Below are 26,902 nucleotides of genomic sequence, written 5' to 3' on the forward strand. Positions count from 1 at the left end.
TAGCTTTTCTGACTAGTTTTATTCTCCAGATGCTTTTGTAGGTATTGTCCTAATTTGGGCCAAGTCTGGCTCCACTCTGACACAAGGTGCCAGAATCAAGTGTAGTGGAAGGACTACTTCACATGCCTTGGAGACTGCCTCCTATACACATCAGACTTTTTTTTGCAGGATTACCTTATTCTTATTTCAAGTTTAGTTTTTGAGCTCTAGATCATCTTACTTCCCCTCTCCCCTTCCCTTTTCATATCTGTGCATCTGATTATTTTTACATACAGAGCAGCACTTTGTACTTTTCTATAATAAAAATATTCTTTTCAGACTATGTTTCCACTTTCTCAAGAGAACTCTGATTTCTATTCTTGTTCTCCACTGTGCCTACAGGCTTTCCAGCTTGCTAGTACTTGCAAATGTAAGAAAAATACACTTAGATCTGTCACCCATGTCCTTAAATATACTGAATAGTGCCAGAACAAGGATGGCCACCATTAAAACATAGCCAGCATACTCAGTAGCTCTGCATCAACCCAATGAATAGATTCACCAAGACTGTACTTATGGGAGTGTCATGAGGGGATATCATGACACTTGTTTGCCCTGCCACAACAGTTATCATCTGATTTGACTTTTCATCACCAAACCATGTTGTTTGGAACTTACATCCATGCTATCTTGTGGACATTCATAAATAGCTCAGTCATTCCTTGCAGTATTTCATTTTAAGTGGTATATAACACCCTTTCCCCTCCTATTTTCCCTACCTCATCTCCCTTTTCAAGATCTGCTACTTTCCCTTATTTTCCACATTTCTCCAAGACAGCCACTAGCAGCTCAAGGACTACTAAACAGTCTTCTCTGACTATATTAGGGCTAATTTCATCAAGACCATCATAACTAACACCACTAAGCTGAATTGATGTGATGTCTACTAAGATATCCACAATCACATTAACTCCTTTGTAGGTTGTGCCCATGTATCCACTTAGGCGGTAAGTAATTTGGGCAAAACCCATTAAGCACACTGCCAAGTAAAACTAGGCTCTGTGCTTCATCAGTTCTCAGATCATGCTGCTATGATAAGCAGATAGACTGCCACTACTGAAGGTGATGGTGATGTCTGGTGTTCCTCAGAAGCATCACTTAATGAATATCCACACAGCAGTTAATATTACCAAGGTATTATCAATGTTACCAAGATGTTTCTTCATTGAAGCCTCCCTCAGCCTGGCCAGCCCCTCCCTGTAACTCCACCCCTCCAAACATTCCTTCTTGCTCCATGTCAAGGCCTCAGTTTCAAGACAGGGCCTTGTATAGCTGGCACACCACCACACAGGTCCTTTTCCATGATAACTACAGCCTTTGCAGTGTCCTTTACTGTTTTTAATACGTTGGTCCTCACAAATATCAAAGTTTTTACACTGAAGGCCCTCTCAACTTACCCACCGGCCTTTCTTTGATAGTGGGAATGCAGCTTCTGCCTTGGCTCTGCTAAGGACGTTACTTCTTAGTCTGCTAGGGATGTTACTTCTTAGTCTGCCTGATTCAAAATCACCCTCTGTGTTCTGTCCCATTTTCCCTGTCACACCACAGGGGCTTTCTGTAAACACCGACTAAACTGTGCATTGCTCTTCCTCAGCTCCCACCAAACAATCGATTCTGACAATGACTGCTATGCTCTAGTTCTATTTACCATACCGCGTGTAATGGTCTTACTGCTATCTGTGCTTCCATTTCTGTGTTATCTTTGTGTATTTAGGATTCCTCCTCCTATTGCTTTGATGTGCATTTCCTAGCACAGCAGGGTTCCCAATCCTTCAGCGATATGTCAGGAAGCTGCTATTACAACAGCATTTTCCATAAAGCGGATATTACACAGGGAGGTGTCAAGCACCTGGGCTTTTGAAATAATTTTCATGATGAGAAACCAGACGTCCAAGTAACGCTAATTAAAAGCCAGCCAAATTAGAGCCAAATATGATCCTGGAAGAGATGGTATCAGAATGCTGCCGTTATAGTAGCAGTGAAAAAGCTCTTTATCGACATCTTTAAAGGTTGAAAGATAATGTACCTGTGCAGGCCTGACTTGCGACAGCAGAGTACCATCACCTACTCTGAGCAGAATCAAGAGCTGATCTGCTTCTGGGATGGGCTTTCTTCTTTCATCAAGTAATTACATTTTACTCTTGCTGCTGTGAGTCTTTGCTACAGGAAGTATGTCAGGCAGGCAAAGCAAAGGAAATGTTTTCTTCAGCAAAAAAAGTCAGATGCAATCTGCAGAATTTGCTACCTTCTCCCTTATCAGTCAGCTCAAATTACCGTAAGAGAAGGAAGAGACTGCATTGTATTCACAATCTACTATCTTTCCCATTGCCTAGAGGCCCCTAACATCCTCCTGCTTCCAACTAGAGAAGGCGGTGTGGCAATATACATGCATTGCTGTTTTAGTGACTTTATGGTACTAGCAAAAGATAAAAGGTGGTGAAACAATACAGGACAAAATATGGTAGAGAGAGTCACTCTCACAGTTTAAGATTATCTGACTCTCTCCAATGAAACTCTGGGGTTCTGAATAGTACTGAGAAACTGAAAGCATTCTCAAGAAGCAACAGTTCACAAGAAAAGATGTCTGCACATCTTCCTCATTTCAGTGATTGTTTGATTCCCATGAATAAGTCCTCCCTCCTGTCTTATCTCATCTGGTCATGAGGCAGTCAGAATGCTTTTATAATTCACCATGCATCAAAGCTCAGCATTTAAGGAACCAGCTAGCCACAGTGAGACCAAAAAAACTCAAAAGCACAGTCTAATTCCCATTTCTGATGGAAGTCACATGCACGGCAGCTAGCACAAGAGTTCCCTGTGGTTATGCTCTGCCATCACAGAGTGCTGAATGCAAGCAGAGGCATCTTCTGCTGGAATCTGTGCAAAGCTGACATGCCATGAATGCTCTGTCCTTCGGTTCTCCTTCTGTGAAGCAGAGGTGAGCCTCTTGCTTCTATGGCACATTCCGAAAACTGAATTCTGAATTATATTCTTCGGTTCTTATTACAATATGTTTAAACAACACACTATTCAACTCTCTATTTAATAACTTCATAAACTAATATGGGATGTTGTTGGCAGTGATATATCTCTAATTCACTTATAGGTTTAAGCTCATGATAGTTTCTTCTCTTTGTTTCCTTGGAACAGATTTGGCCTGAGGCTTTTGGAAAGAAGAGCGAGCCCCTTCTTCCACTTGGGAAAAGTCACAGGAAATGGGAGGACACCAGGTCAGAACTTGCCTTCTCTGTGCCTAATGTTTCTATCTATGAACACCTAGCATTTCAGTCGGCTGCTGAAGCCTCTTGCCTCTTGAAACCACACTCAAAAGCTTCCTCCACCCATTCCACCATAGCTACCAAGCACACATCATTGCAGGCCTCTTCACAGGCCTCATCGCTCAGGCTGCTGGCAGCCAGGCTCATACCATTCACCACTTCCACAGCTCTGAGTCTCACCACCAGACAACTCCCAAACCAAACAGAGCCCTCTCTCACCTTCTGAATTCTTTCCCTCAGGTAAGAATCGCCCAAGCTCTTCTCAGCTGGGTCTGATAACAGCAGGGCTGGCCCAATGCTCCCTAAGGGGGGAAATTCCCCTGCTGCAGGTGTTAAGTGCAAGTATCCATTTCCCTCACCATTTTACTAAAGATTTCCTTTTCCTTAGAGATTACAGTTCTGCTCTCACAAATGAAATTTCTTCTGCCTAAATATTGTGAATATGAAAGCATACACTTCCCATCAATAGCTGGATTTATTCTTTCACGTCTATCTGACTGGCTGTGTGAGCAACAAGATGAAGATACAGTACTATTTATGGACTAAAGAGGATCTATGATTGATTCATTACTGTACACTGGTGTATGTACACAGACAAGTGAGAGAAATACATGGCTCTTTCTGTCTACTGACGGATAGATATACTCAATATATTCAAATGTGTGTAAGGTTGTGTGTGTGTGCGCATTGCATACGTGAATAACCGCCACAAAGACATATTTAAACATACTCCTAAGGTTTAGGAATCGATGTGTTTTATGTATGGCCTGAGATATTGTATTGTACTTGTTTCCTTTAAATCTAAAAACCTTTGTGTGGACAAAATATTGCAGAGGCTCTTTATAACATTTAGATCCTGTCTCTGATAATGAGCATCTTATGCCTGTGAGGATTGCAAAGAGTGAGTGCTTTTGCCATACATTTGTGCAAGCAGAATATTGCAACTGCTTAAAGGGCATACCTCTGGTAACAGCAAAGCTAACTTGCATACTCCCTGTGTATTTTGAAAGCAAACATATTCTTAGCTAATCCAAACAACTATACGCAGGGACATAACCCCTTCGTATATGCAAGTGTCATTGTTTTGTAAGACCGCTCATGTGTGCATATTTCTTTTCACATTGTTGTATCTTTGGACAATCACGAAACATCAGGTATCTCACAAAAGTCTTTAAAAATGCAGATGGCATTTAGTATATACCCTGCCCTAAATACTTCTCCTTGTTTATTAATGTACTACATGCATCCGCGTCAGGGTACACACCCAGTTCCTTAATTTCAGAGCACAGAACTCTAAAAGATCTGGCAATGTATTTCTGGCATTTCCTTCTTTAAGCTCTTTGAAGAATTTGACTTCTGGTTGGATCTATACCACTGATGCCAGGAGACTCTTTTTTTTACACCAGAAAGTGCTATGTTTGCATTGAAGTCTATTTCACTACTGGAAAGCAGCCATGATACAAAATAGGCTGACACAACCTAAAAACAAAAGTATTTTGGACAAAAAAAAAAAAAAGTGTCTTCTTTTCAGCTATAGACAGGACAGCACTAGAACAATGTCTTTTATCCAGAGAGAAACATTTTCTTTGTCACTTCAAAGCTCAAATTTCCTAGGAAATGCATACCAGTTTCCTTCACCATTACAGTCACTGTCCCCCTCCAAGTTCCCTTTTTTCTTTTAGAGAATATCTCTCTGCTACAGTCACTGATTTTTAAATATTCTCATGTGCACATTCACATGGGTATTACTTACAGTTTTGCTCTTGTAATAACCTGTTAGCATGTGTTGTTTCTGCCCTTTACAGGATTTATAGACTATCAACTCCCAAAAACACAGCTTAATTTTTTTTAATTCTTGCAAAGACTTATGCTTTTAGCTCTAGAAAAATTTCTTTTCTGGGCAGATAGAGTGACTAATTTCACACATCCATTAAAAAGTCACCTTGCAGCTGCACAGAGACCAAACAAACCCCTGCTCATTCCCCAGGAAATGCTGGTGACCAGACTGCTGCTTTCCCCTTGGTGGAATAGCAGCCTGCCCGCAGCCCTCATGGGGCCTTTGGTAGCAAGAATGCTGAGAAGCCAGAAATTGAGCTCCATGAACCAAACTGCTCCTGTTCATCCTGTGACACAACAAACTGACTTTCTGCAGATGATTGTATAGGAAAAGAGTATTACACCCCTTTGCATTATGACTCCACAGCTTGCCTTCCTGTTGAGCAGAGGAATTTCCTAACATGCAGCACACAGGAACTCCCTGACAGTGTCAAGTGTTCCTAAGTAGCAATCACAGCTCTTAAGATTGTTGGACAAAATAGAAAGTGGGCAGCCTAGAATACCTGATCACCAGAATTTGTTATTAAGCCACACAATTGATCCCTGGAAGAGTGATGCTGATAGTGCTTTTCAGATTTCTGGCACTTACTAAGATACTCTCCTGAGTCACTGGTCTGAGGCAATAGTTTCAAAGAGCTTAAAATGACATTTGCACAGGAGTACTGTCCCATAAATATGTTTTCTCTCGCATTGCATCCCATGGCTCAAGATGCCCTATAGAGGCACTACAGCAATTCTCCTGCATGATGCTGCTTAATTTCCCCCCACAAAACCTGCTGTTGTGCCCAGATGGCTGGAGAAGATGTGAGTACCTCACTCACCTGCAGCATTTGGTAGCCTGCTCAGGCTGAGGTAGTGACTCAATCCCATTTCTAAGGAGGAAGATCTATAGTGATATAGGAAAGACCTGGAAAGACTTCAGGTCAAGTTGGAGTAGAGTGTTCTCTATTTAGAATTAAGCTTTCACTCCTGGCATGCTAAAATAGCAGAATGCATTACAAAGATGTTCAAAGCTGGAAAACTACTATGGTATAATAGTAACAATTAGATAAGAAGACTAATTACTGCTACAGGCTAATCTGAATCTTCATGTCAGACGATACCAGGCCATGCCAATCTGCTGTAATACTGCCAGTTAGAGAGGAACACATCTGAAACAGTTCTACAGGACCAGCAGCACCAGGTCAAATTCCAGATGTGCACAGCCCTGCCAGTGAGGCCAGGCTCTCGTGCATACATATTTTTGTAGAGAACAGCCCTGAGCCAGGGCCAGGAGTCTCCTTTGTTCCAGAGCCACAGGAGCAGAGGAGAAGCCAGGAGAAATGTGCTCCCCAGCTCCATTTCTTTCCTTTCCTCCTCCTCCTGCATCTATCAGTTCTTAATGCACTTTAGCTGCACCCAGTCTTGCTCAGCTTCAGCAAGTTGTCTGTGGGGCCAGGAAGAGGCTTTTGTACAGAACACGTGGCCTGATACATTCTACCGTCTTCTTTCAGCTTAGTGTTCCCTCTCTCCCAGGCTCGGAGCCTGACCACCAGTGGAAAACAGCAACCTGAAGGGCAAGCTCTGCTGTGGCATGCAGAAACCTCATCTCCTCACATTCTCAACATCAGACTCATGACCAGACAGACTGGGGCAGGGAATAAGTTTCTCTTACATACCGGAAGACCTAAAGATTTTTTTCCCCCATTTTGGTCACTCTTCGAAAAGAAGAGCAGAGTTTTTCCATTATAATTGCTTGAGTGTACTTAACTCGTTTGCTGTGGCTGCAAAGACCTCAGATGGTGGTGTCGCCCTTTCTGTTCTCTGCCTGTGGCACACAATATATTGGTCTCCAGAGGACTGAATTTTTAACTCTAACCCAATTATGTTTTGGCTTACAATACAGACAACTGGGTGCAATTTAACGATCTGCAGTAAACTTGATCTTAGTCCAGCAAGCTGCGGGGTAGCTAATTCTTGTTTTTAAACAAGGATTGAGTAATGGTAAAGACAAATAAATGAACATGCGAGACTCATAGGAGACAACATATAAATAGTGTGCTGTGCATGCCAGGCAGTTAGCAGTATTTCTGTCTGAATACTATGGCAGGAAAAGGTCTACAGGTCTGAGTCATTCACCTCACACAGGGCACTGCACTTAATATGTGCTCCTGCCTTTTGAATTTCAGAAGGCAGCTCTAAACGGGGACATTTAGTAGCTTGCTACTTCTCTTTTACAATACTTGCTAATGCCGTGTATCTGTTGAGTGTCACTTTGAACATCCTATAAACAATATTATGAAACAGAAAAATCTCAGGTAAAAATGCCTTACTTTGCCTGCTACTTCTTCTCTGCTGTTGTTTTAATAATCGAATGGAAGAATGAGGGATCACCAAAGGCAGAGCCCTCAGCTCCAGCTCACCAGATTTGAGATTCACACAACAGAATGTGTAAATTACACATGGGAAGGTCATTCTTCAAGAGTTAAGACAACTTTACAAAGTATCAAGAGTCTTACCAGGCACTTTACTAGGATTTGTCCTTTTCTCCATGTCTCTCTCTTCATTTCTGGATTCTGGAGCATGAATAGTTTTGTCCTGCTTCTCCTTGCTTGCATTAGTATTTGGAACAGTTGTGTTTTGAAAGACCGGCTTTTTAGGCAACGGAGGTTTGCTACTAAGCTGTTCAGAGGACTTTGCTTTGGATTTGATCTTTTCATGTAAAGAACCATCAATATTTGTATCGGCTGTTTTTTTGATCTCTGCCTTATCATCTTTAAGAAATAAAGTCAATCCCTGATTTTCTAAATTAAATTCTGCGCTGTATCTTTTAATTCCTTTTGATTCAGATGACAAGTGGTCTCTGTATTTCAAGGACAGAGAGGTAGATCTAAGTTTTACTTGAAAAGGATTTTTATCTTCACAGCTTTGCTGATTCGGAGATACTGCAGAAGAATCACTTTGCACCGGAACTGCATCAACAGCTGGAGAACCACCGTCAGCCAAAATTTCTGTAGACTGGCCCATGTTTTCAGAGTCAGATTCTGGCAGCAAAGCTTGGTTTCTGTCACTACTTTTTCTATCTTCCACATCTGATCCCTTCTGCAAGTCTTTGCTCAACTTGTCATTTTTCAAAGAGATGTTCACATTGGACAGGAAGAACCTGGTATTTAATGGATTTTCATACAATGAACCTTCTGGAAAATGTAGGCTTCTGGTTTTTGGCCTTTCCCGTGCAGAGGAGACAGAAAACTTTCTCAAAGCATTGAGTTCATTGGCGGTTGTTTCATTTTTCTTTCCCAAAATCTCTTCTTTGTGGACCAGTGACTGACTGTTCTCTTTATCAGAAGCAGCTGCTTCTTGTACAGTCTTTGCTTTCTCTAGAGACTGAGAAGCATATGATCCCACCTGGGATGAAGAAGAGGGATGTGAAACATGGAATGAATCCGTGGGCTGGAAAGAACCTATGAAAAACTGCTTGCTAGACTCTGATGGCACAGCAACCACCTTCTTTGACTCTTTGTTACAGGACATTTCCACAGGTACTTGATCATCGCTCTGTATGTTTTCTTCTAACCCTTCCAAGCAAATATTATTATTCTGACCAGTTGAAATATCTTCTTCAGATGGTATTTCATGTGCTGAAAACACAGAAGGAAGCTCCTTGTTTCCTTTATTTAAAGTACTAGTTGATACATTGCTACTCACATCCCCAGACAACAGAACCAATGCTGCTGAGGAATCTTTTGGCTTTTGTACTTCTCTGTCTGGAGCGGAATTTAGAGAAGTTGTGGAGCCTTTGCCTTCTGACAGCAGCAAGCACTCAGTCTTCACACACGTATCCATCATTGGTTGGAAGCCCTTTGGTTCATTCTCTGGAAGCAAAGCTTCCTGTGCAACAGCAGACTCAGAAATGGGTTGAGTCACTGCCAGTCTCGAAGCAGGAGGAAGGTCCTCAGGCATCCTGGACTTCTGCCAGGAAGCCACATCCTGTGCTGCAGATGTGCCACAAGGCACTTCTTGATCACTGGTTTTGAATACAGCATCTGGCAAGTCTGCACGCATCTCCTTTTCATCATCCTCTTCTTCTTCTGGTGTACAGCTCAAGTCAGTCAGAGATTCAGACTGGGTCCTCTGCAAGAAAGGAATTTAGAAAGCTCTATCACTATGTGCAGATTAGTATGTTGTTGCTTTGTTTTTTTAAACACGGCATTTACAACCAAGATCTTAGACAGGAAGGCAAAACTTGCCCCCAACACTGAGCATGCTGTTTTCTGAACCTACGTACTGGATGCATTTTTATCTACAAAACTTGGGAATAATGTATTTAACCAATATAAAAGCAATCAGTGACATTCTTTTCTGCACAACTAGGGCTTTCATGCCTTTATAGATGGGAAGTTCATCAAAACAATGACCATTGGAGCGTCCTTGGCACTTGATTCCTCTGAGCATACTGGATATGTTGTGTTGCTCTTAAGCAAAAAGCAGCATTTGAAAGAGAAAATGTGTCCCTTTGTGTTTTGCTACTCCACAATAGCAATAAAAATAAAACAAGCCATTCTTCCTAAAGAGTAAACCTACATCGAAGGAAGAACAAAAAATTAAGAAGCCTGTCAGGTTCTGACACACTATGCCAGCTGATTATCTACTCCCATGCAGCAGTTTTCTGTCTGATCACACTGTAATACAGCATTATAATCTTTCCTCCTTTGTGCACAGGTCTTTTTTTTCCCCCAAGAATTAGAATTCATAAAAGTTCACAAATATGTATGTAGTTACCAGTGAGATCTTGTGATTACATTTCAGTTAAGGACTGGCTAAATATACAGGATTATTTGAAAATGTTATTAAGCTGCTGAATATCCATTTTCACACAGTGCATATATTAGCTCACTGATTCACTGCAGTTTGTTAGTTAAATATATATTTTGGATATGGGCCCTTGTTCTAAGAACACAAAATTCATATTCTGAAGATATTAGGATTTTCCCAGTTTCTTGTTTCACAAGTGCAATGCAAAGAACACAAAGCTACAATGCCTCTTGTGCTTCTAGTGAGGGCCCAGGAATGTAAAAGAAGGTACAGATAAGCCAGAAGCAAAGTGCACAGGCAGGGTTGGCCAGGCAAATATTAATAATGTATTATCTAAACACTGAAACACTCTTCATGAAAAACCAGGAGGGCTCAATCAATGTCAGTTAATAGGTAGAATGGACAAAGCAATTGTATGAGACGTGCTCCAAAAGTAGCACCTCCCATCTTCTGATGTTGGCCCAGGATGCCAGGGGTAGATGTTGGTGGGATGGCAGTGGAGGTTGAACCTTCCCACCAATATCCCATTACACGTTGTTGCTGTGTGACAGATGGCAGCAGAGGGGTGGTCTGACACAACGGTGTCTGACATGGAAGTGTGTGTGAATCAAAGGTGTGTCATTAAATTCCTCCATGCAGAAAAAAAAAAAAAAGGCACCTATTGACATTTACTGATGGTGAATATTTATGGAGACCAAAAGTGGGCATGAGTACAGTGAGGGCTGGGTGGTGCATCTTGCAGATTTTTACAAGTGCAGCATGCAGTCTCTTGTTCATCACTGGTAAAAATGCACAGCTAATGGTGGTGACTTTGTTGGAAAATCATGTTTTGTAGCTGAGACTTTGCTTCATCAAATAGTGCTTTTGTGCACTTCGGATCTGTTTTAGTTTCCTTGGAAAAAAATAGGAAGCATTACTTTTAGAGCAACGTAAGTGTTTTGCTAACAAGTTTACAAGGCAGAAAGAGGTTTGATCAGGCGTTTATTGCTTTACATGATTTTCCAAATAATTGGCCTCATCACTATGCTGTTCACAGCAGTGCTCTACCAAGCCCAAAGATTACACTGAGATTCTGAAAAAGAGAAAAAATACCAGCTAAGCCACATTTAAATACAGAGAGAATAATATATCCTTTGTTAAGCAAACCAATTTAACAGCTTTAATGTATTGAAAACATTAAAAGAAACCACAAACAATAAAGTTCTTTAGGAAGAACTGTAAACTTTACTTCCTAGAAGAAAGAAGTAAACTGAAGCTATGCCTTTCACAAGTAAAAAAAAAAGGAAAAAATATTGTAAAATGATGGTTTAAAAAACAAGATCAGCAATACACTGTTCTTTTTCTGCAGAGACTTATTTTAAGTGTCTGTAGTGCTGTAGTGCACGTAAAAGCTCTAAAGGTTTTGCAGATAGGGAGAGGGCTGAATTCAAGAGTCCTAATGTACAGAATTTGTCTCCAGCTAATAGATCACCACTTATTATTTCTGTACTTTCTGTAACAATCAGTCCAATTACATTTGGGAAGTTAAAGCAGCTCCTCCATCAAATCTGTCAGAGACTAACATTTCAAAAGATCTTTCAGACCAGGAAAAGCACACAAGCTAATTGCTAACACTTTCCAATTTATTTGTTTAAGTAAGAAATGAAACACTCAGCTCCAACTTCCGCATCACAGACAAGATACTAAATTGTACTGCATGGTAAATTTATTCAATTGTGACACAAACTTCTGTGTCATAAGAGCTGACAAGTGATCTGATAATACTTAGGCTGCTGCTAGTCGCATGAAATAACAGCTATTAACAACCAATGAAATACCCGTGCTGCAATATGCCTTTTCTTATCACATCTGAATCTGAAACACAAAGTCCAGAAAGAACTTCCTGTTTTTGTGTCATTGGTGATGCTGCTTATTTTCACAATTACCTGAGAAAATCTTCTCATTTTACTGGACCTCTGTTTCCGGGGCTTTATTAAAAGCTTATGTTTAGCAGCAGAGTTATCCAAGCACGAGGAAAGCTCAGGTGGAGTTTCAAAATTGGCAGCAGGTGAAATGCTACTGTCAGAGTCGTGGGGAGATTTCATTTTAGCACTTCCATGCCTAGGGTACAGCTGCCCATCTGTAGAGCGAGATCTGGAATGAGGACCCAATGTAACCTGAAAAAAAATCCCCAAGCATAAAATCAGACAAAGAAACCAATACATGAATCTAACAATAAAGAAAAGGGCATGTTTATTTGCATTTTAAGGCTGCTTCTTTTTCCTTCTGAGGTCCTTTAAAAAACATTGTATTTCTTAATGTTGCACACAGAACACTGTTATTAGCAATAGCGAATTTTTAGCCACATGACTATTAAGGTATACTGTCCAGAGTGGAAGAGCAACTGATATTTATTTAACTAAAAGATCTAAAGCACAAAAATACATGGTTAACATGTTTTAGCAGACAGATTTATGGAGAGTACTTTGTCACAGAGCCTAAAGGGCTGGTTTCCTTTCTGGGTCCATCCTCCAGCTTTTGTGCCTATTATGCTCCTATCCACAGTTATGTCTGGTTGGAACATCTCTAGCTTCCTAAACCACATCTGTCTCTTCCAGCTCCACAACACCCTCCCAAAGAAAAAAGAATAAAAAATCAATGACATCAATGCCAAAGTCAGCTTGCATTTTTTTTCCTCATGTACTCACATTTGCGAAATAACTAGGGAGTTTACCTGAAATGTAACATCTCATTTATAGACTATTCTGGGAAAGGAAATGATGGACAATTCCTACTAGGGCCTGGAACTTCCAACCTGAACAATAATCCATCCAAAAACAACTCCTGAGTGCTCCAAAGGATGTAGTACTTTCATAAAGCTGGGATTCAGCTTCCCTTGTGCTTCACAAAAACTACGCAAGTCCCAGAACTGACACAAAAAGGAGACTAAAAAAACTGTGAAAAAAAGGCTTGAAGCAGGGTTCTTCCTTTCTCTCTGATTCAGTTTTGGCAAATAGGCAAAATGATATTTCTAATCTATCTGTCATAACATTAACACAACCTCTGACAATTCTTGATAAGACTCCCTTTGTAGGCTTGAAATTCCAGTTCATTTCATCAGAAAAGCTTTCCTCGTTTGTCATACTTTGTTCTGCTGGGTGGAAGACTCTGGAAGTGGTATTTTATCAAAGAGGATGGATTTACATGAGAACAGTGTTGATTTTATATTTAGGTAAGGGAAAAGCATCAGCATTTTCTGTAAGTAGAGTTCTGCATTATGCACTGCAGATAAAGGACATTCTGTAATATACCTAGGGTTTGCTACAGCTTCCTGAATGGCCAGGTAAAAACTGCCATTGATTTTAGGGGAGGCTGCATCCACAGCTTTCAATCATGCTTTCAGTTATGAGAAAAAAAAAAAGAAAAAAAAAAAAAAAGACATCTCAGCCACTGAATAATGGATACTCTCATTAATTTCCACTCTACAATATCTGCAGTGTAGTACTCAAACATGACTAATGTACAACAAACGATACATGGCTGCATTATACATTAGTACCTAGCAGTGAATACATTGACATTTCAGCTCCATGACAAAGACACAGCACATGTTCTCTTTCAAGGCAAATCACTATTTGCCTGCCTTGTTTTTTTGGTTTGTTGTTTTTTTGGGTTTTTTTTGACTACTCCTTTTCCTCGACAACTTGCATATCTTCTCTCTGGCAGTGCTGAGCGCTGGCGAATACACTGGAAAGCTGAGAATCTGCTTTGTTTTTCCACTTACATTTCAGCAGCCCAACTGAATGCCAGCTCTGAGCTGACTGCAAAAGCTGCCTGTCTCACAGAGCCTGGCTCCGGCCAACTCTGCTGGAGGAGGTACCAGCAGGAAGACCCCATCCTGCAAACCTCACACACACACAGCTCAGCTGTCCCTCAGCTGGTACTGCTGATTAGCATGGGGAGGGGGAAGCAAAAGAGCCCCATTCCAAAGGGTGGATGGGATCTCTTTCTTCCTGTGTGAGCCAGGAAGGATTCCAAGACACAGCAAGGTGTCACTGCTACCCAAAATCTCAGTGTTATGTTGTGCAAAACTTCTCATCCCTGTGAAGCAGTCTCCTCTGACTTGTAGGAGTGCAGCTAATCTCTGAAATGCTGAACAGTCCTTGCAGTTCAGGAGGAAAGCATTCTGATGGTGCTACTTTATGGCTGTACTCTGTAACTAGACTGGGATAAAGAGTGCTGTGATCTAAATGATGGGATGTGTGGAAAAAGCTGAGCAACCACAAAGTCACAGAGGCATCTCAGGAGGCAGAGAGTGAGTCAGAGATTGAAGGTAATGGAACTAAAGGGAGACATAAATCCTTCCTTAGCCAACACACATCTGGACTGAACACTATATTTACAGTCTGCCTACACCAGATTTCAAGAAATACCTTCTTCACATGTTCTTTTTAGTCTTTAAAAATATTATGACCTTGCTACATATAAGCAGCTTTTCAAAGGATTTCATGTGGAATCCAACAAGCAAGGCCAGAAATCTTTGCTGAGCCCTGCTGCAGCTGGCCTTAAAATACATTTTGCATAATTAGCAAGAAGTAGTGAGCTCAGGACTAGCTTCTCTATTTCCTCTCAGCAATTCCCCTCCATTCCTCCTACTATTTCTAGAAAACACTCTTTCTTTTACCCCCCGTGTTCTTTCTCCCACGACTCCAGCTGCAGACAACTAAAAGGGACTCTTTAGAGCCTTTCAAAACAGCTCTTTAATCAGCCAGAACATCTGACTGCTGATTGAAGAAAGTCATCTATTTGCTTGTACTCAAGTCCTGAAAATATCACTTCAGCAGAATTCCCAGCTTGTGCTGGTTCACGTGGCCACAATCCCACTAAAGACTTCACCTCGGTTTCCTGAGCAGTAATGTCAGTCACTATCATTAAACTGTTTCTATAGCAGTGCGAGGTAATTTTGTACTTAAACCAAGAGTTAGGGCAGATTTCGGAGGATCAGAGGCTTCCAAGGCCAGGTTGGATGGGGCCCTGGGCAGCCTGAGCTGGTGGGGGGGGCAGCCCTGCACACAACAGGGTTTGGGACTGGGTGGGCTGTGAGGTCCCTTCCAACCCAAACCATTCTGTGATTCTGTGATCTAGATATTGTTCATGGCTCCTTAACAACCATTCTCCCTTAACCTATGCATGTAACCTAACCAAGCTTTACTGCAATTTCCCATCTTAAAAAAAACGATACTGTTTTACTGTCTAAATCTGATTGGTTGCATTTGGAGATTAAATCACGTCTGTAAATTTTGCTAGAGGATATGAACTATTTTAGAAGGCTTAATTATTGTTAAAAGAAGATTACTAGATGTCAGAATTATGCTGTTAAACAATCATAACTTTATACTAGAAGGACAGGCATTAAAAAGGCAAAATGAATGGACATGTACCTACATACATTCAAGACTGTTTTTGCAGCAGACAGGCAAAAAAGTAATATTTATGCCTTGCATTTCTTAGGTGATAACTACACGTAATTGCTTGGCTCTTAATACATTTTGTAGAAGTTACCTGTTCTTCTTCTTCACTGCCTGTTCCAGCTAAACTCAAAGAGCTAAGGTGCTTGTGAGAGTCAGAGAACTGTGGGATGGAATGAGGAAGAGATTCAGTAAAAGACAACAAATGAGATGGATATACTAGCAGAAATCATCTACACAAAGCACACAGATACTGACAACATCAGTTGTTTTTCTCAGTAGTCTTAAAGATTAATAAGGATGCTGCAAACATAAAGACAAAGACACACAAATAAAGAATGAAATTATGTATAACAAAACTACCATTTAAAAAGACAAAACAGTTTCAAATTATTTTATGATTCTTTTTTCTATGACAGACTAGAAAAACATTAAAGAAGAGAGCTCTCTTATCAGCATGCTCAAGGAAGAATACAAATTTTTCAGACTTTTTTTAAGACTGGCAGCTCTCTGTAGTGCCTAAAAAAACAGAATCTCCATGAATGCACACAAACACACTTTCTTTTCCAGTTCTGCATGTTCTGGAATTATTTTTACATTTCATCAGGAACAGAGATTTTAAGTAATTGCTTATAGAGGTAGAGCACTTTCTCTCTTCAAATAAGGTATTTCTGAATTGTTTGGAGGTAAAGTAGCGATACATATAGTAAGCCAAATAATTCATTCTGCCTCCACACATAGGTGAAACTAGTAATTAAACACTGTTTTTTGTCAACACCAGAACTACTCACTCTCGTTGTCGTGCCTGAACTTAGGATTTCCTGGAACAAAGATATTTCTGGAGGGCTTCTTGGTAATCCATCATCCTCAGAACTGGTCCCAGCATCATCTGTCCTCTTTGCATGATACCCAAACGGAGGTGGAGGTCCCAATTTCATGGTAGGCTGGAGTTTCATCTTCAGTATGGCAAAATAAACATGAACATGTGATCATGACGGAAGTTTCCCCAGTATGTTTTCTAGTTCAGGTCAGCAAGTTACCTTTATGTTATCTTTGTAACTGAATAGTCAATAGAACAGAACATCTCACATTAGAGATTCTCTTTAGGAGCCAAACAGCCTATTCACTTCACAAATACCTTTTCAGTAGAACCGAGGTAAGATACCTCTGTCTGATGAATAAGCACAACATTTGATTAAGCTGCAGACAGATATTACTTGCTAATCTAATATTCGACTATTAACATTATGAAAGAAATCAAGCCTGGAAGGGCATTCCACTTGCGTTTGAAAAAAGTACATTGTGCAAATTACCTGTAGAGCTCTAATTCGATCAGAAACATTTTCTTGAGAAAATACTCTTACTGGCCTTGCAGGTTCTTGTCCAATGTCAGGGATGAAAATGCTGTCGTGAGACAAAGCTCTGCTTCCCATAATGCCCTTGTGGGCCCTAGAATAACATAACAAACAAGTGAAAACACATAGACTTCTTTTGCCTCTTACTCTTAACTCAGGTGAATCTATTCAGGTGAATCTAAGCACTTACGAGACCCTGTGCTCTACAACAAGATCCTTGGGATTTTCCCTTATGAGCCTGTGGCTATGTTTTTTCAGGGATATTATTTGTGGCCTGGTGAGAAGAAGCAAAGAAACCTTTGTGGGTAGCTTCTCTCATGTTCTGACTCCTACTTGCGATGGATGCAGCATGTAACTTATCTTAAAAACGTTACATGTGGGGGATGAACACCTTGTTTCTTCATGGGAATGTTAGGGGAGACATATGGGCAGAAAGCTGGCTGCTAGGAGGTCTTTTGCACTCATTTTCCTCAGCTTAGTTCACAACTCAACTGAGCAGGGACCAGAAATGTGTGCATATGGCATTTCTTCTGGGGATTCCTTCTTTTAATTTTTTAAAATACGACTGCTATGAAATGGCAAAGCAGAATACAGAACTGCTTGGATTCAAGTAACTAACAAGCTAATTGAACAGACTCCCTAGAAAAATAGTTGTGTGTATTTTTTGGATCCTAGGTGCTGTCACAGAGACATTCAGAAACATAAACAAACATGGCAAAAAGTAACATTTTCCTTGCAATGTCTGCTATAAATACATCTGATAAAACAATTGCAGGAAAAAGTTAATCTGTATGCCTGCTGCAGAAGGAAGGAAAGCCTGCTGTTTCTTCTTAATGCATCAGAGACATTAGAAGAACAATTTATCCATGTGAAAATGTGATCTCCGCAATGCATCCAAGGTCGGAGAGCTACAGCAATTTGTAAAGTAAGTGTCAGTCTGGACTGTGATGGCTGCTCAGTGCACCGACATCTTACAAAGACTGCAAGAGCTGCCAGCTAAGCAGCATTACTGCATGTGCACTTTATCCCTGCATGCTGTCCTTGCTTTCTCTTCCTAGCAGACGCATACCTCCCAGATGTGTAGTGGAGGTACTCTAGATGTCTCCTCAGATTATGAGTGCTCTCATTATGCTTCCTTCCTTTCCTGGTATTTCATGGTCTTTATCTAAACAAGTATTAAGAAATAATAATTTTATAACCCCGCAAGCAATGCACAGGGACATGGCAAAACCAGCCAAAGTCCGTACCCACTCAGAAATGACCTTGATGAGCAGTGCATGAGGGAGAGAAAATCTCACCATCTATGTCTTAAAAATATACTGTTGAACAAAAACAGTGTTACCCACTGTTAGATCTGCTGCTGCCAACCCGGAACTCCTGGGGCTTCAAGCTGGATTACTGCTACCCTTGCCAATATACTACTACTTGTTAGTAATTTTTTTCGGTTGTTTGGCGCTGCCTAGTGGCTGCATCGCACCGTGCCGTTTCAAATGGACAGGATGGGTTGCCTCTCCTGTCTCTTTGCACAGCTGTAGCTCCCAGCTGCACTCCATCCACGGACGGAGGTCCCCCAGTCCATTCAGGAACACATTTGAACTTTGTATCCCGTTTCTCATGGTTAATTTTGGATGAAATATAATAGATAACATTTTTTGGAAAAGCCTTAATGACGACAGGAGGTATCAAGGTGCAGAGACTAGGATGCATCTTGTCTAACTTCAGACACTAATAGGCACCTGTGCTAGAGCCAGTCACCCCAGGCTCCTGCTTACACTCAGTGGGGAGAAACAGGCACATCTAGAACATGGTTCATCAGACTAACTTCATACGTTTACACAAGAATGGTATGAGCTTTTTCTTAGAAATGCTGACATCTATCTGCTGATTGTAAAAGGCAGCTGGTGACTCATTCAGATGCAGGCATTTATCCTTTGGTCAGATGAATCCTAGCTATGCAGAAGAAAGAAAAGCTTTAGAGCCTCTGGTTCCTGCTGATTTCAATTGCAGTCATCCCCTTATCTCTTTCATGCTTTCAAAAACTGGCATAAATGGTTAGGCGTCTATATTTTTTAACAATACTTGGGAGATATGTCTTAGGAGTATAAGAAAATTCTGATAAAATATAAGCTAAGTACCCAATTCCCTTTTTTGAAGATGAAACAATAACCCAAGGATTACTTATGCTTAAACAAAAGCTTTATTAATTATTATTTCTTGCTGCACCCCATCCTCTCCATTTGTAATTTGCCCTGCCTCAAGCATTTTAATTTGTACTTTACTGAAAAAGGCAACTGTTTGAGAGTGCAGCATTCTGGACAAGAAGAGGAAGCAATTTAGGATATCTTTAATCTATAGATCTCATAGCAGCAGTGTATTTGTTTACCAGCCACAGTCCAAAGACTTACTCGTGTTCATCTTCAGAATCAAAACTAGCATGCATGTCATGTGAGGCCACCACATCACTTGTTGACTGGAATAGCTTCAGACTGCTGTTCCCTGAAGAAGTTTCTTTCCTCTTCTTTTTAACAAAAAACTTTTTGAAAGATTTGAACTTTGATTTCTTCTTTCCTAAGTGAAGAAACATAAAGAAGATGCAACTAGCAGCATTTGCAGGCTTTCAGATCAATAATAATTCCCATATAATTTTTTCATAAGTGGATTTTTTTCCTGGAAGAGGAAACACAGTCTGCTCTTGCATTAATGTCTTTCAAGACTATACTGATAGCATGAAATTACTATTATCTGAGAGAATGGATTGCAGTGTTTATGACATAAAAATAACCTACAGTGTAGGATCTTTCCTAATAGAGTTTCTACTTGCCTCTCGAGATAATTAGACTCTGAAGAAAAACTTTGGTATTAACAGCCTAGTATGTAGAGAAGAAATTACAACTTGGAAACACACTGCCTTTGTTCAGCAAGCAAAATAGTGATGATAAGGACAATGTTGTTACTGAAAGCAATTTAAATGTGGAAATGGCTTACTTAGGTGAAATGTGCAGTATCAGGAGGCTAATGCTGTTACAATGTCAGTTATATAATACATTCGAAAATGTTTTGAATGCTAATTATAAGACTCAGTGGATCGCAAAGTATTAAAACAGAAATTAAGCAGTAATCTTCAAAGATGGTGATAGTCTCCTCAGCGAGTAAAGACCTGAATCACCATCAGTTCCTAGATCCATAAAGAACTCAGTACTTTGCACAAGACAGCCCAACAACTAGCGCCTGTCCATTGTAGGTTGGGATGACAGCATTGGAAAGCATCCCTACCAGTGTTTCAGTTATTGTTGGATCTTGTTGGGTAGAAAAGTTAACTGTCACAAGATGCTACAAAAATCTGACTTCAAGAGTTTATAAATGTCAAAACTGACACAGGTCTTAGAGGTAGAAGGAGAGAGAGGCAGAATGCATTCTCTAAATGAATACACTCACTTCTGTGACAGAGCTAAGCTTAAGTTACAGCCCTTTTTGTTCTTTGAGGAAGGGAGCAGTTCTACCTGAGTTGTCTTCTCCATATCCTTCAGTCTCTCGCACCTTGGGGTCCATTGTCCTTGAGGAACTCATGTGACAGTCACTAAAGGAGAGAGAAAAAATGTCAGTTGTATCAACAAACTAGCAATACTTCAATAGACACATACAGGCAAGATACAAAAATATAAAGATGTAAAAATTTAAGATGATATTGTAAATAAATACATAAGCAATATATGTCCATATACACATATCTATTTATAAATACATACACAACAGAAAAATATTCCATAGGATGAAGCTTTTTACTTCCAATTAATAAGGTGATGACACACTACAGCCCAGTTAATCAGCCCACTTCTCCTTACTGAGAACTGAGTGTAATGAAATTCTTGAATGCTTCTGAATGTGTGCATCAGAGGTTTGCTCCTCAGAGTCTTCCTCTCTGCTCCTATTCAGCAGAACAGACATAATGTCTCTGTGCTAATCACAGCATTTGGGTAACACGTCCAAGTAACCTTTGTAAAGAACTAAAAGTATATTCAGTTTTTATTTAACTTGGCGTATTCTACAGATTCTAGTTTTAATTCTTTTTTAAGTAATTTGTGAAAAATTAATCATTCTTTTTACTCTTTTACTCATGCAGACAAAAGTAAAAATAAAATAATAATTTTTCTTTCTTCATTGCTTTTTGGAAGCAAAAATGTTCTTCATGTTCTTCATTAAGGTTCCTAATGATGGCAGAATATCTGTAATTTCAAAATCATTTCCAGAAGAGTAGTCAGTTTGTGCTCTCTTTTCTCTATCTGGAAAACCATGATTTCATGGTTGAGTCAGTATAAAGTCATGGATGTCATTCACTGGAAGGTGACCTAAATACCACAGAGGAACTCTTTGGGTTGCACTGGTGACAGATGCTTATGCCAGAACCTAGACCGGGGCGTGGGTATACCACAGCTACTCTGAACCTCTGAAATAAGAGCAGACTTAAGTAATGAGGCTCATAAATTTAGAGAGTTAAATGGAAATGAAATATTTATTACTGGAGCCTAAACCACGACACATTGCCTGAAACACTGGTGAGTGCTCGATCCAGTGATGGACAGTCATGAGATGGCACCAGCAAAGACACTGCTGCTGCCCACCAGCCCCAGTGCTTCTCCACTTCTCCAGCAGCTGGAGAAGCACCTTCATCATCAATAAAGCCCTTTCACATATCATATCATCATATCATATTGCATCATATTTTTATATTTTAATATATAAACTGGATGCCATAACTCACACCCCCAGCTGTATCCACTGCATCCACCCACAGCTACCTGAGGGTCTACTATTTTTATCTGTTTACACATTATACTCCATCAGTTCAGAGCAACAAAGCCACCAGGAAATAAATACCCCTGTAATGGAAATGCTACTTTGAGCAGAGGCATGTTTCTTCTGACATAATTAAAGCAATTAATATATTGCTATCCCATCTGAAACCTTTGCAACCAATTTCATAGAATGTTTTAGGAAAGGACCTTAAAGACCATCCAGTTCCAACCTTCTGCTGTGGAGGGTCTAATCTCTCCATAGACCATGTTGCTAAAAGCCCCATCCACCCTGGCTTTAAATGCCTCCAAGGATGGGACATCCACAGCTTCTCTGAGCAATTTTCTACAGAATAAAAATGATTTTTAAAAGTGAACTTCACCACTATGTCAGTAAAGATCTGTGCGAATTGACTTCTGGCATTCAAGATTGCAAAGAGCATTTCCACTGCATCCACCAAACACTTGAGGACAGTCATATATGATGGGGGTGCAACAAACATCTCTCCTTCCTTAGGAGAAGCAGCATGACACTGAATCCCGATGAGCTTTCTTTTTGCCAGCCTTGTGTCTAGATGCAAGATCCTCTCTCTACTCCTGACCTCCCGTGGCCATTCTTCAAGTCTGTAATACTTTCGCAATTTTAAGGTTATTTTAGTAATCGGTGTACTTTTCTAAAAAGTGTCTTGGGCCTGAAGAAGGTAGCCCAGCTTTACTGCTGTAGCATGGTGCTGGAGACACCTCTTGCAAGGGAGTGCTGGAACAACAGTGTGTGAGGAGTGAGGCCTGGCCAGGTTCCATGCCCACTGCTGCAAGAGTCATCCCTGATCTGCTTCCAGGGGTTACCTGGGAGACGACCTGGCTGCTCTGTTGGTGGCTGTGGCTCAGGTTTGTAGTTTCAAAGGAAAGTTCACAGTCTGAATCCAGAGCTGGCACTTAGATCCAGCTCTACCAGGCCTACGTTGGTTCATCAAAGGGGCGTGATGTTCATAGAGCAGGAGGCTGGAAGCTCTCATGGCTGTTGCTATGTTGTGAAAACACGCTGTCTGAGACCCAGATGGCGAGGTGCGGCCCCACACTGACGACTGAATGTCAGACTGAGGAGGAGTTTTATGGCCGCTGTAACCAAGGAGAGATTTGTTTGCATCAGGAGATGAAAGGGTATCCTCTTTGCTAACCTGTGGAGGAGAGCGAAGCAAATCGCAGAGGGACTGGAACTGAAAAAAACTGGCAAAACGCTTGGCAAAGGACACAGTGGTCTGGCCAAAGGTGGGTACATGCAATCACCAAGCCTGTCTGCCTGACCATTTATCCTAGGATGTGGGCGGGGTGGGACCTTGATGGCCAAGCCGCCACTTGAAAGCTGACAGATCATTTTAGCCAACCTTGATTTCAAGTAAATGCTTGTGCTGAGACTTAGTCATATGCTTAAGTGTTTGCTGAATTACAGTTTACTCCCAGCTCCGCATGTCACCCAGCTTAGTGCCAGGCAGTCAGTCAAAATTGATGATGACATTTTTATTGGCATGGGGAAAGTTGCTTTTCCTTCCAAGCCTTCCTTTCTTTCCCAAGTATATGAACTCAGAAAGCTCTTCTACACACGCCTCCTTTGTTGTTTTTTTTTCCCACCTTTAGCAGAAGTTATTTTAACATCTTTAGGTAGATTTTCAGCCTTTCAAGCTTTTTCCTCAGTGTCCAAAACAAACTCTCATTCATCACATGAAAGATTTGGTTAAAACATGATGCTTAGAAGGAGAAAGAAAAACAAGACGCCAGAGTTCAACATGAGTATGATTATATGTTCTTGTAACTTCCCTGACGTAAACAGGGATTTGCTTAATCGAGAGTTAAATGTTATCTTCTTCAAAGCTTTCCTTAAAATCTATGACATGTAAGTTTAATAGCTGTTCAACAAATTGCTGACAGAAGCACCCACATGCAGCAGAGTGCACTTGCATTCAAATCCTGAGGCTGTTCCAGGGAACAGTACTTTGTTCTGAGGGTACTGAGAACTCTCAGCCTCCTTTCTTCAGCTTCTCCAGGCCTTGCTGAGCTTCAAGGACTAAGCTAAGTCACATTCTGGTCTAAAAACTCAGTGGGATCCACATCCTTCAGGAGCGTGTTGCTTTACTTCTTCTGTCTTAGCAAGGGCAAGATTTACTGCACTAACAGCAGCTCTTACTTTTTTTTTCCCCTCAGGAAACAGAACCCTGCTTTATCAATTTATTATGAGATTTTATGAGGCCAGTATGTCTGATGATAAACTGCTAAATATTACCCAAGCTTATAATAGTATTTTTTCTACATTAGACTTTTCCCAGCAGATACTGTTTTTCCATTTCCTTCTTCCTTCCTGTGCTCTTTTATTATGAGCTAAGACACAGGAAACACAGCTAAGAATACATGAATGCAAAGAATATAGAAGGAACATGGCATGGCAACCCTACCCCTCCCAAATGTCACTGCATTCCAAGTGGGTATCAGAAAAAAAGAAAAAAAAGGGGAAGGAAAAAAAAAGTACAGCTAAAATGAATGGCAGCAATTTGAACCTTTTATTCTTGTGATTGCAAAAACATTTGCTTTCTAGTAGACCAAGCTCTTTAAAAATCTGAACTAGGGACTATCATTTCACATGAGGAGGAAACCTGCCTTTTTCTCTCTCCAATATCATGATAAGCACTAAAATCCTTACTGGCTTTACGCAGCCTTGTGGATTTAAGAAAGAAAATGCAAGAAGTCAGGGGATATAAAGAAAACTCAAACATTCAGAAAGACTGCCCTAGCTGAGCCAGTAGCCAAACAGAATGGCTGTGTTTTGAAAATACTGTACAATGAGGTGCAGGAGAAGGATGAGTGGGCAATGAGCTTGTGACAGTGAGGTGCCCACAATAATGTTCAAAGTGCCTGTCTGCTCAGATCTTTTCCTGCTAATAGAAATCCCAACATGACCCTTGCTTCAAGCTCTCAAAACGACCTTCAGTGCTCCCAAGTTGTAAGGCTTTCACCTACCCTGCGATAAATCTCTCACCACATGCCTAATTACAAAATCATTTGCAGAAGTCATCAATCACCTCGATGTTATTAGGAGAAACCTCTTTTCTCTTCCCCAGGTCCCTCTCCAACAGGTGTAAGAAGCACAGATCAGCACTGCACGTGATCCAGCACTATGCACACGAGCACAGATAGTGGGAGCATCCTGATAAGCAAGATGCAGGTCCCTGGAAATCCAAAAATCCATAGTTTGTATAAAAAAATCCAAAAAAAATGCACAGAAAGAGACATGAGACACGACAACAGCAACACCACTTCCAAAGCCATGCATCTTACTTCTCCAAACCTTCCAGTGTCAAAGGGGTATAAATTTCACTTTTTATTCAGCCTCCAATTTTTAAATCAAATGATCAAATACACTTGAGAACACACTTGCATGCAGTGGCCATCCCAAGAGTTTTGTCAAGTCTCCCAAGCACTCTCACTGTGACTGAAAGGCCACTTTCCCTTTCTACTACATCAGCACCTGTTCATATTCCTCCTGCATCCCCATTTTTTTGAATGGGTGATGCACTGAAAATAATTCATCCAGAGAATAATTTTTTAAGAAAATTACGCTGTTTTCCTCTGCTGTACCCACATAAATATCAAAGACAAACTAAATTCCAAACAAGAAGAAAAACAAGCTGTCACTTTTTATGTATAATCTTGGTTTATATTTTCAGAGTTGAGCAGATGATTATCTCCTTCCATTTTACTCAAAGGTCTTTCATCAATAAATGAAAAATAATCACACCGTAAAGTCTGTGACTTCACGTGTTCTCTGCTTTCTTTTTTTTTTTAAATAGTTTAGTGAGTGTCCATGGGGACAGCATCTTCAAAATTAAGGTATTTTCACATATGGCTTGCTGTCCCCAAAAATGACACTGACGGTTTGTTACTCATCTTTATCAATCTCACAATGACACCTTTCCATCCTTTTTTAATCTGCACTACTGGCTAATAAAAGTCTCACTTTCTGTGCATGTGACTGACATTTCCTCCAGCTACTGCTACTCTCATAGCATGCTCTCATGTTATTAGAAAATGTGTAGCACCCATCATAGTGATGCGCTGAGAGCCTGTGTGCCATTCCCAATGCCCAGAGCAAGGCTGGCCCTGATGAACTTTTCTTCCACCAGAGTCCAGGGGGAGCCCTAGCTTGATAATGTCTTTCTCCTTAAAAACTCAGTCTTCTAGGGATCTCCCCATTCTCCTCCTAGCCACTGTCAAAACAAACAGAGCTGTGAGTGATTTACCTTTTCTCAGAAGAGAATATATTTCGAGTAGTGGCACCAACACAAAATCTTCCAGTGCTGCTCCTTGTGCCAATGCTCGCTTTTCACAGAATCACAGGACATCCTGAGTTGGAAGGGACCCACGAGGATCACTGAGTCCAGCTCCAAGTTCCACACAGCACCACCCAAAATCCAGACCCTGAGTTTCCAGAGAGAGTTGTCCAAATGCTCCTTGAACTCCAGCACTCGGGGTTGTGCCCACAGCCCTGGGCATCCTGCTCCATGCCCACCGCCCTCTGGTGCAGCCCCTTTCCCTCACCCCCAGCTGCCCCTCCCCTGACAGCTCCATGCCGTTCTTGCTTCTTTCACTACTGTAGGGCAGTAGGCAGTTTCCCTCACATATCCAAGCCTAACTCATCTCTGGTGCATTTGTCACTATTATTTTCCATGGACCCTGCAGACTCTCATACAAGGTACTCACCAAGCCTTCCACGCCCTCTGCCAGCAGCGCATTCCTTTCTCTATTACAAACAGTGCATTTCCAAAGGATGGGGAGAAAAGTCCTGCTATTTCTACCTGTTTGTTTTTCAAGAATTAATAGACCTGCCTTTCCCCCCATTTTCTACTTGAAGGCAAGAGGCTACAGGACAAATATCATGTAAAACAAGCTTTCCATCCAAGCAGCTCCTGAAGAACAAGCTTTTTGCTCTTTTAAAAAAGTGTGCTGTAACAAAATCCACCAACCTATGAGAAGAAAGCACCACTGCTTGGTCTGATTTCCTGGTGCAGCAATTACTCTATCCCAGAGAAAGGCAAAAGTCAGTTCTTCTTCCCTAAGGGAGTTCAATAACTCAGGGGTAAACATCTTGTCAAAGGTCATATTTTGTTCACAGCAAAAGCCTTAGCCTGCATGCTTTCTTTAAACAGATGTTAAAATACGGAATGCAAAAGCAAACTGAACATCCACATAAAATAATTAGAAACAGGAAAAAAAATTATGTTGGCAAAACAATAAAACAAAACCACGTGAAATGCATTTGGCCTATGTAAAACTGCCTTCCTTCCGCCTTTCAATGGAAGTTTTTGAATTTTTTG

General features: G+C 40.8%; 1 protein-coding gene across 2 annotated transcripts in view; it reads right to left on the minus strand.

The window, feature by feature from the left end:
- The window catches only part of KIAA1211L (KIAA1211 like), a 28,160-nt gene extending 3,402 nt beyond the window's left edge, over positions 1-24,758 (minus strand). The window contains exons 1-8 of one of the 2 annotated variants that reach the window (XM_010727687.3): positions 24,611-24,758; positions 20,250-20,326; positions 19,155-19,317; positions 16,708-16,843; positions 16,186-16,350; positions 15,489-15,557; positions 11,873-12,103; positions 7,652-9,266 (exon numbers count right to left, since the gene is read on the minus strand). In XM_010727687.3, the coding sequence (XP_010725989.1) occupies positions 7,652-9,266; positions 11,873-12,103; positions 15,489-15,557; positions 16,186-16,350; positions 16,708-16,843; positions 19,155-19,317; positions 20,250-20,316 (2,446 nt within the window). In that variant the 5' untranslated portion in view covers positions 20,317-20,326; positions 24,611-24,758. The remainder of the gene's footprint in view (positions 1-7,651; positions 9,267-11,872; positions 12,104-15,488; positions 15,558-16,185; positions 16,351-16,707; positions 16,844-19,154; positions 19,318-20,249; positions 20,327-24,610) is intronic. The other variant, XM_010727693.3, reaches the window with a different exon arrangement.
- Positions 24,759-26,902: the final 2,144 nt, after the last annotated feature.

Source organism: Meleagris gallopavo, chromosome 1 (assembly GCF_000146605.3).
Source record: "Meleagris gallopavo isolate NT-WF06-2002-E0010 breed Aviagen turkey brand Nicholas breeding stock chromosome 1, Turkey_5.1, whole genome shotgun sequence".
NCBI classification, from domain to species: domain Eukaryota; kingdom Metazoa; phylum Chordata; class Aves; order Galliformes; family Phasianidae; genus Meleagris; species Meleagris gallopavo.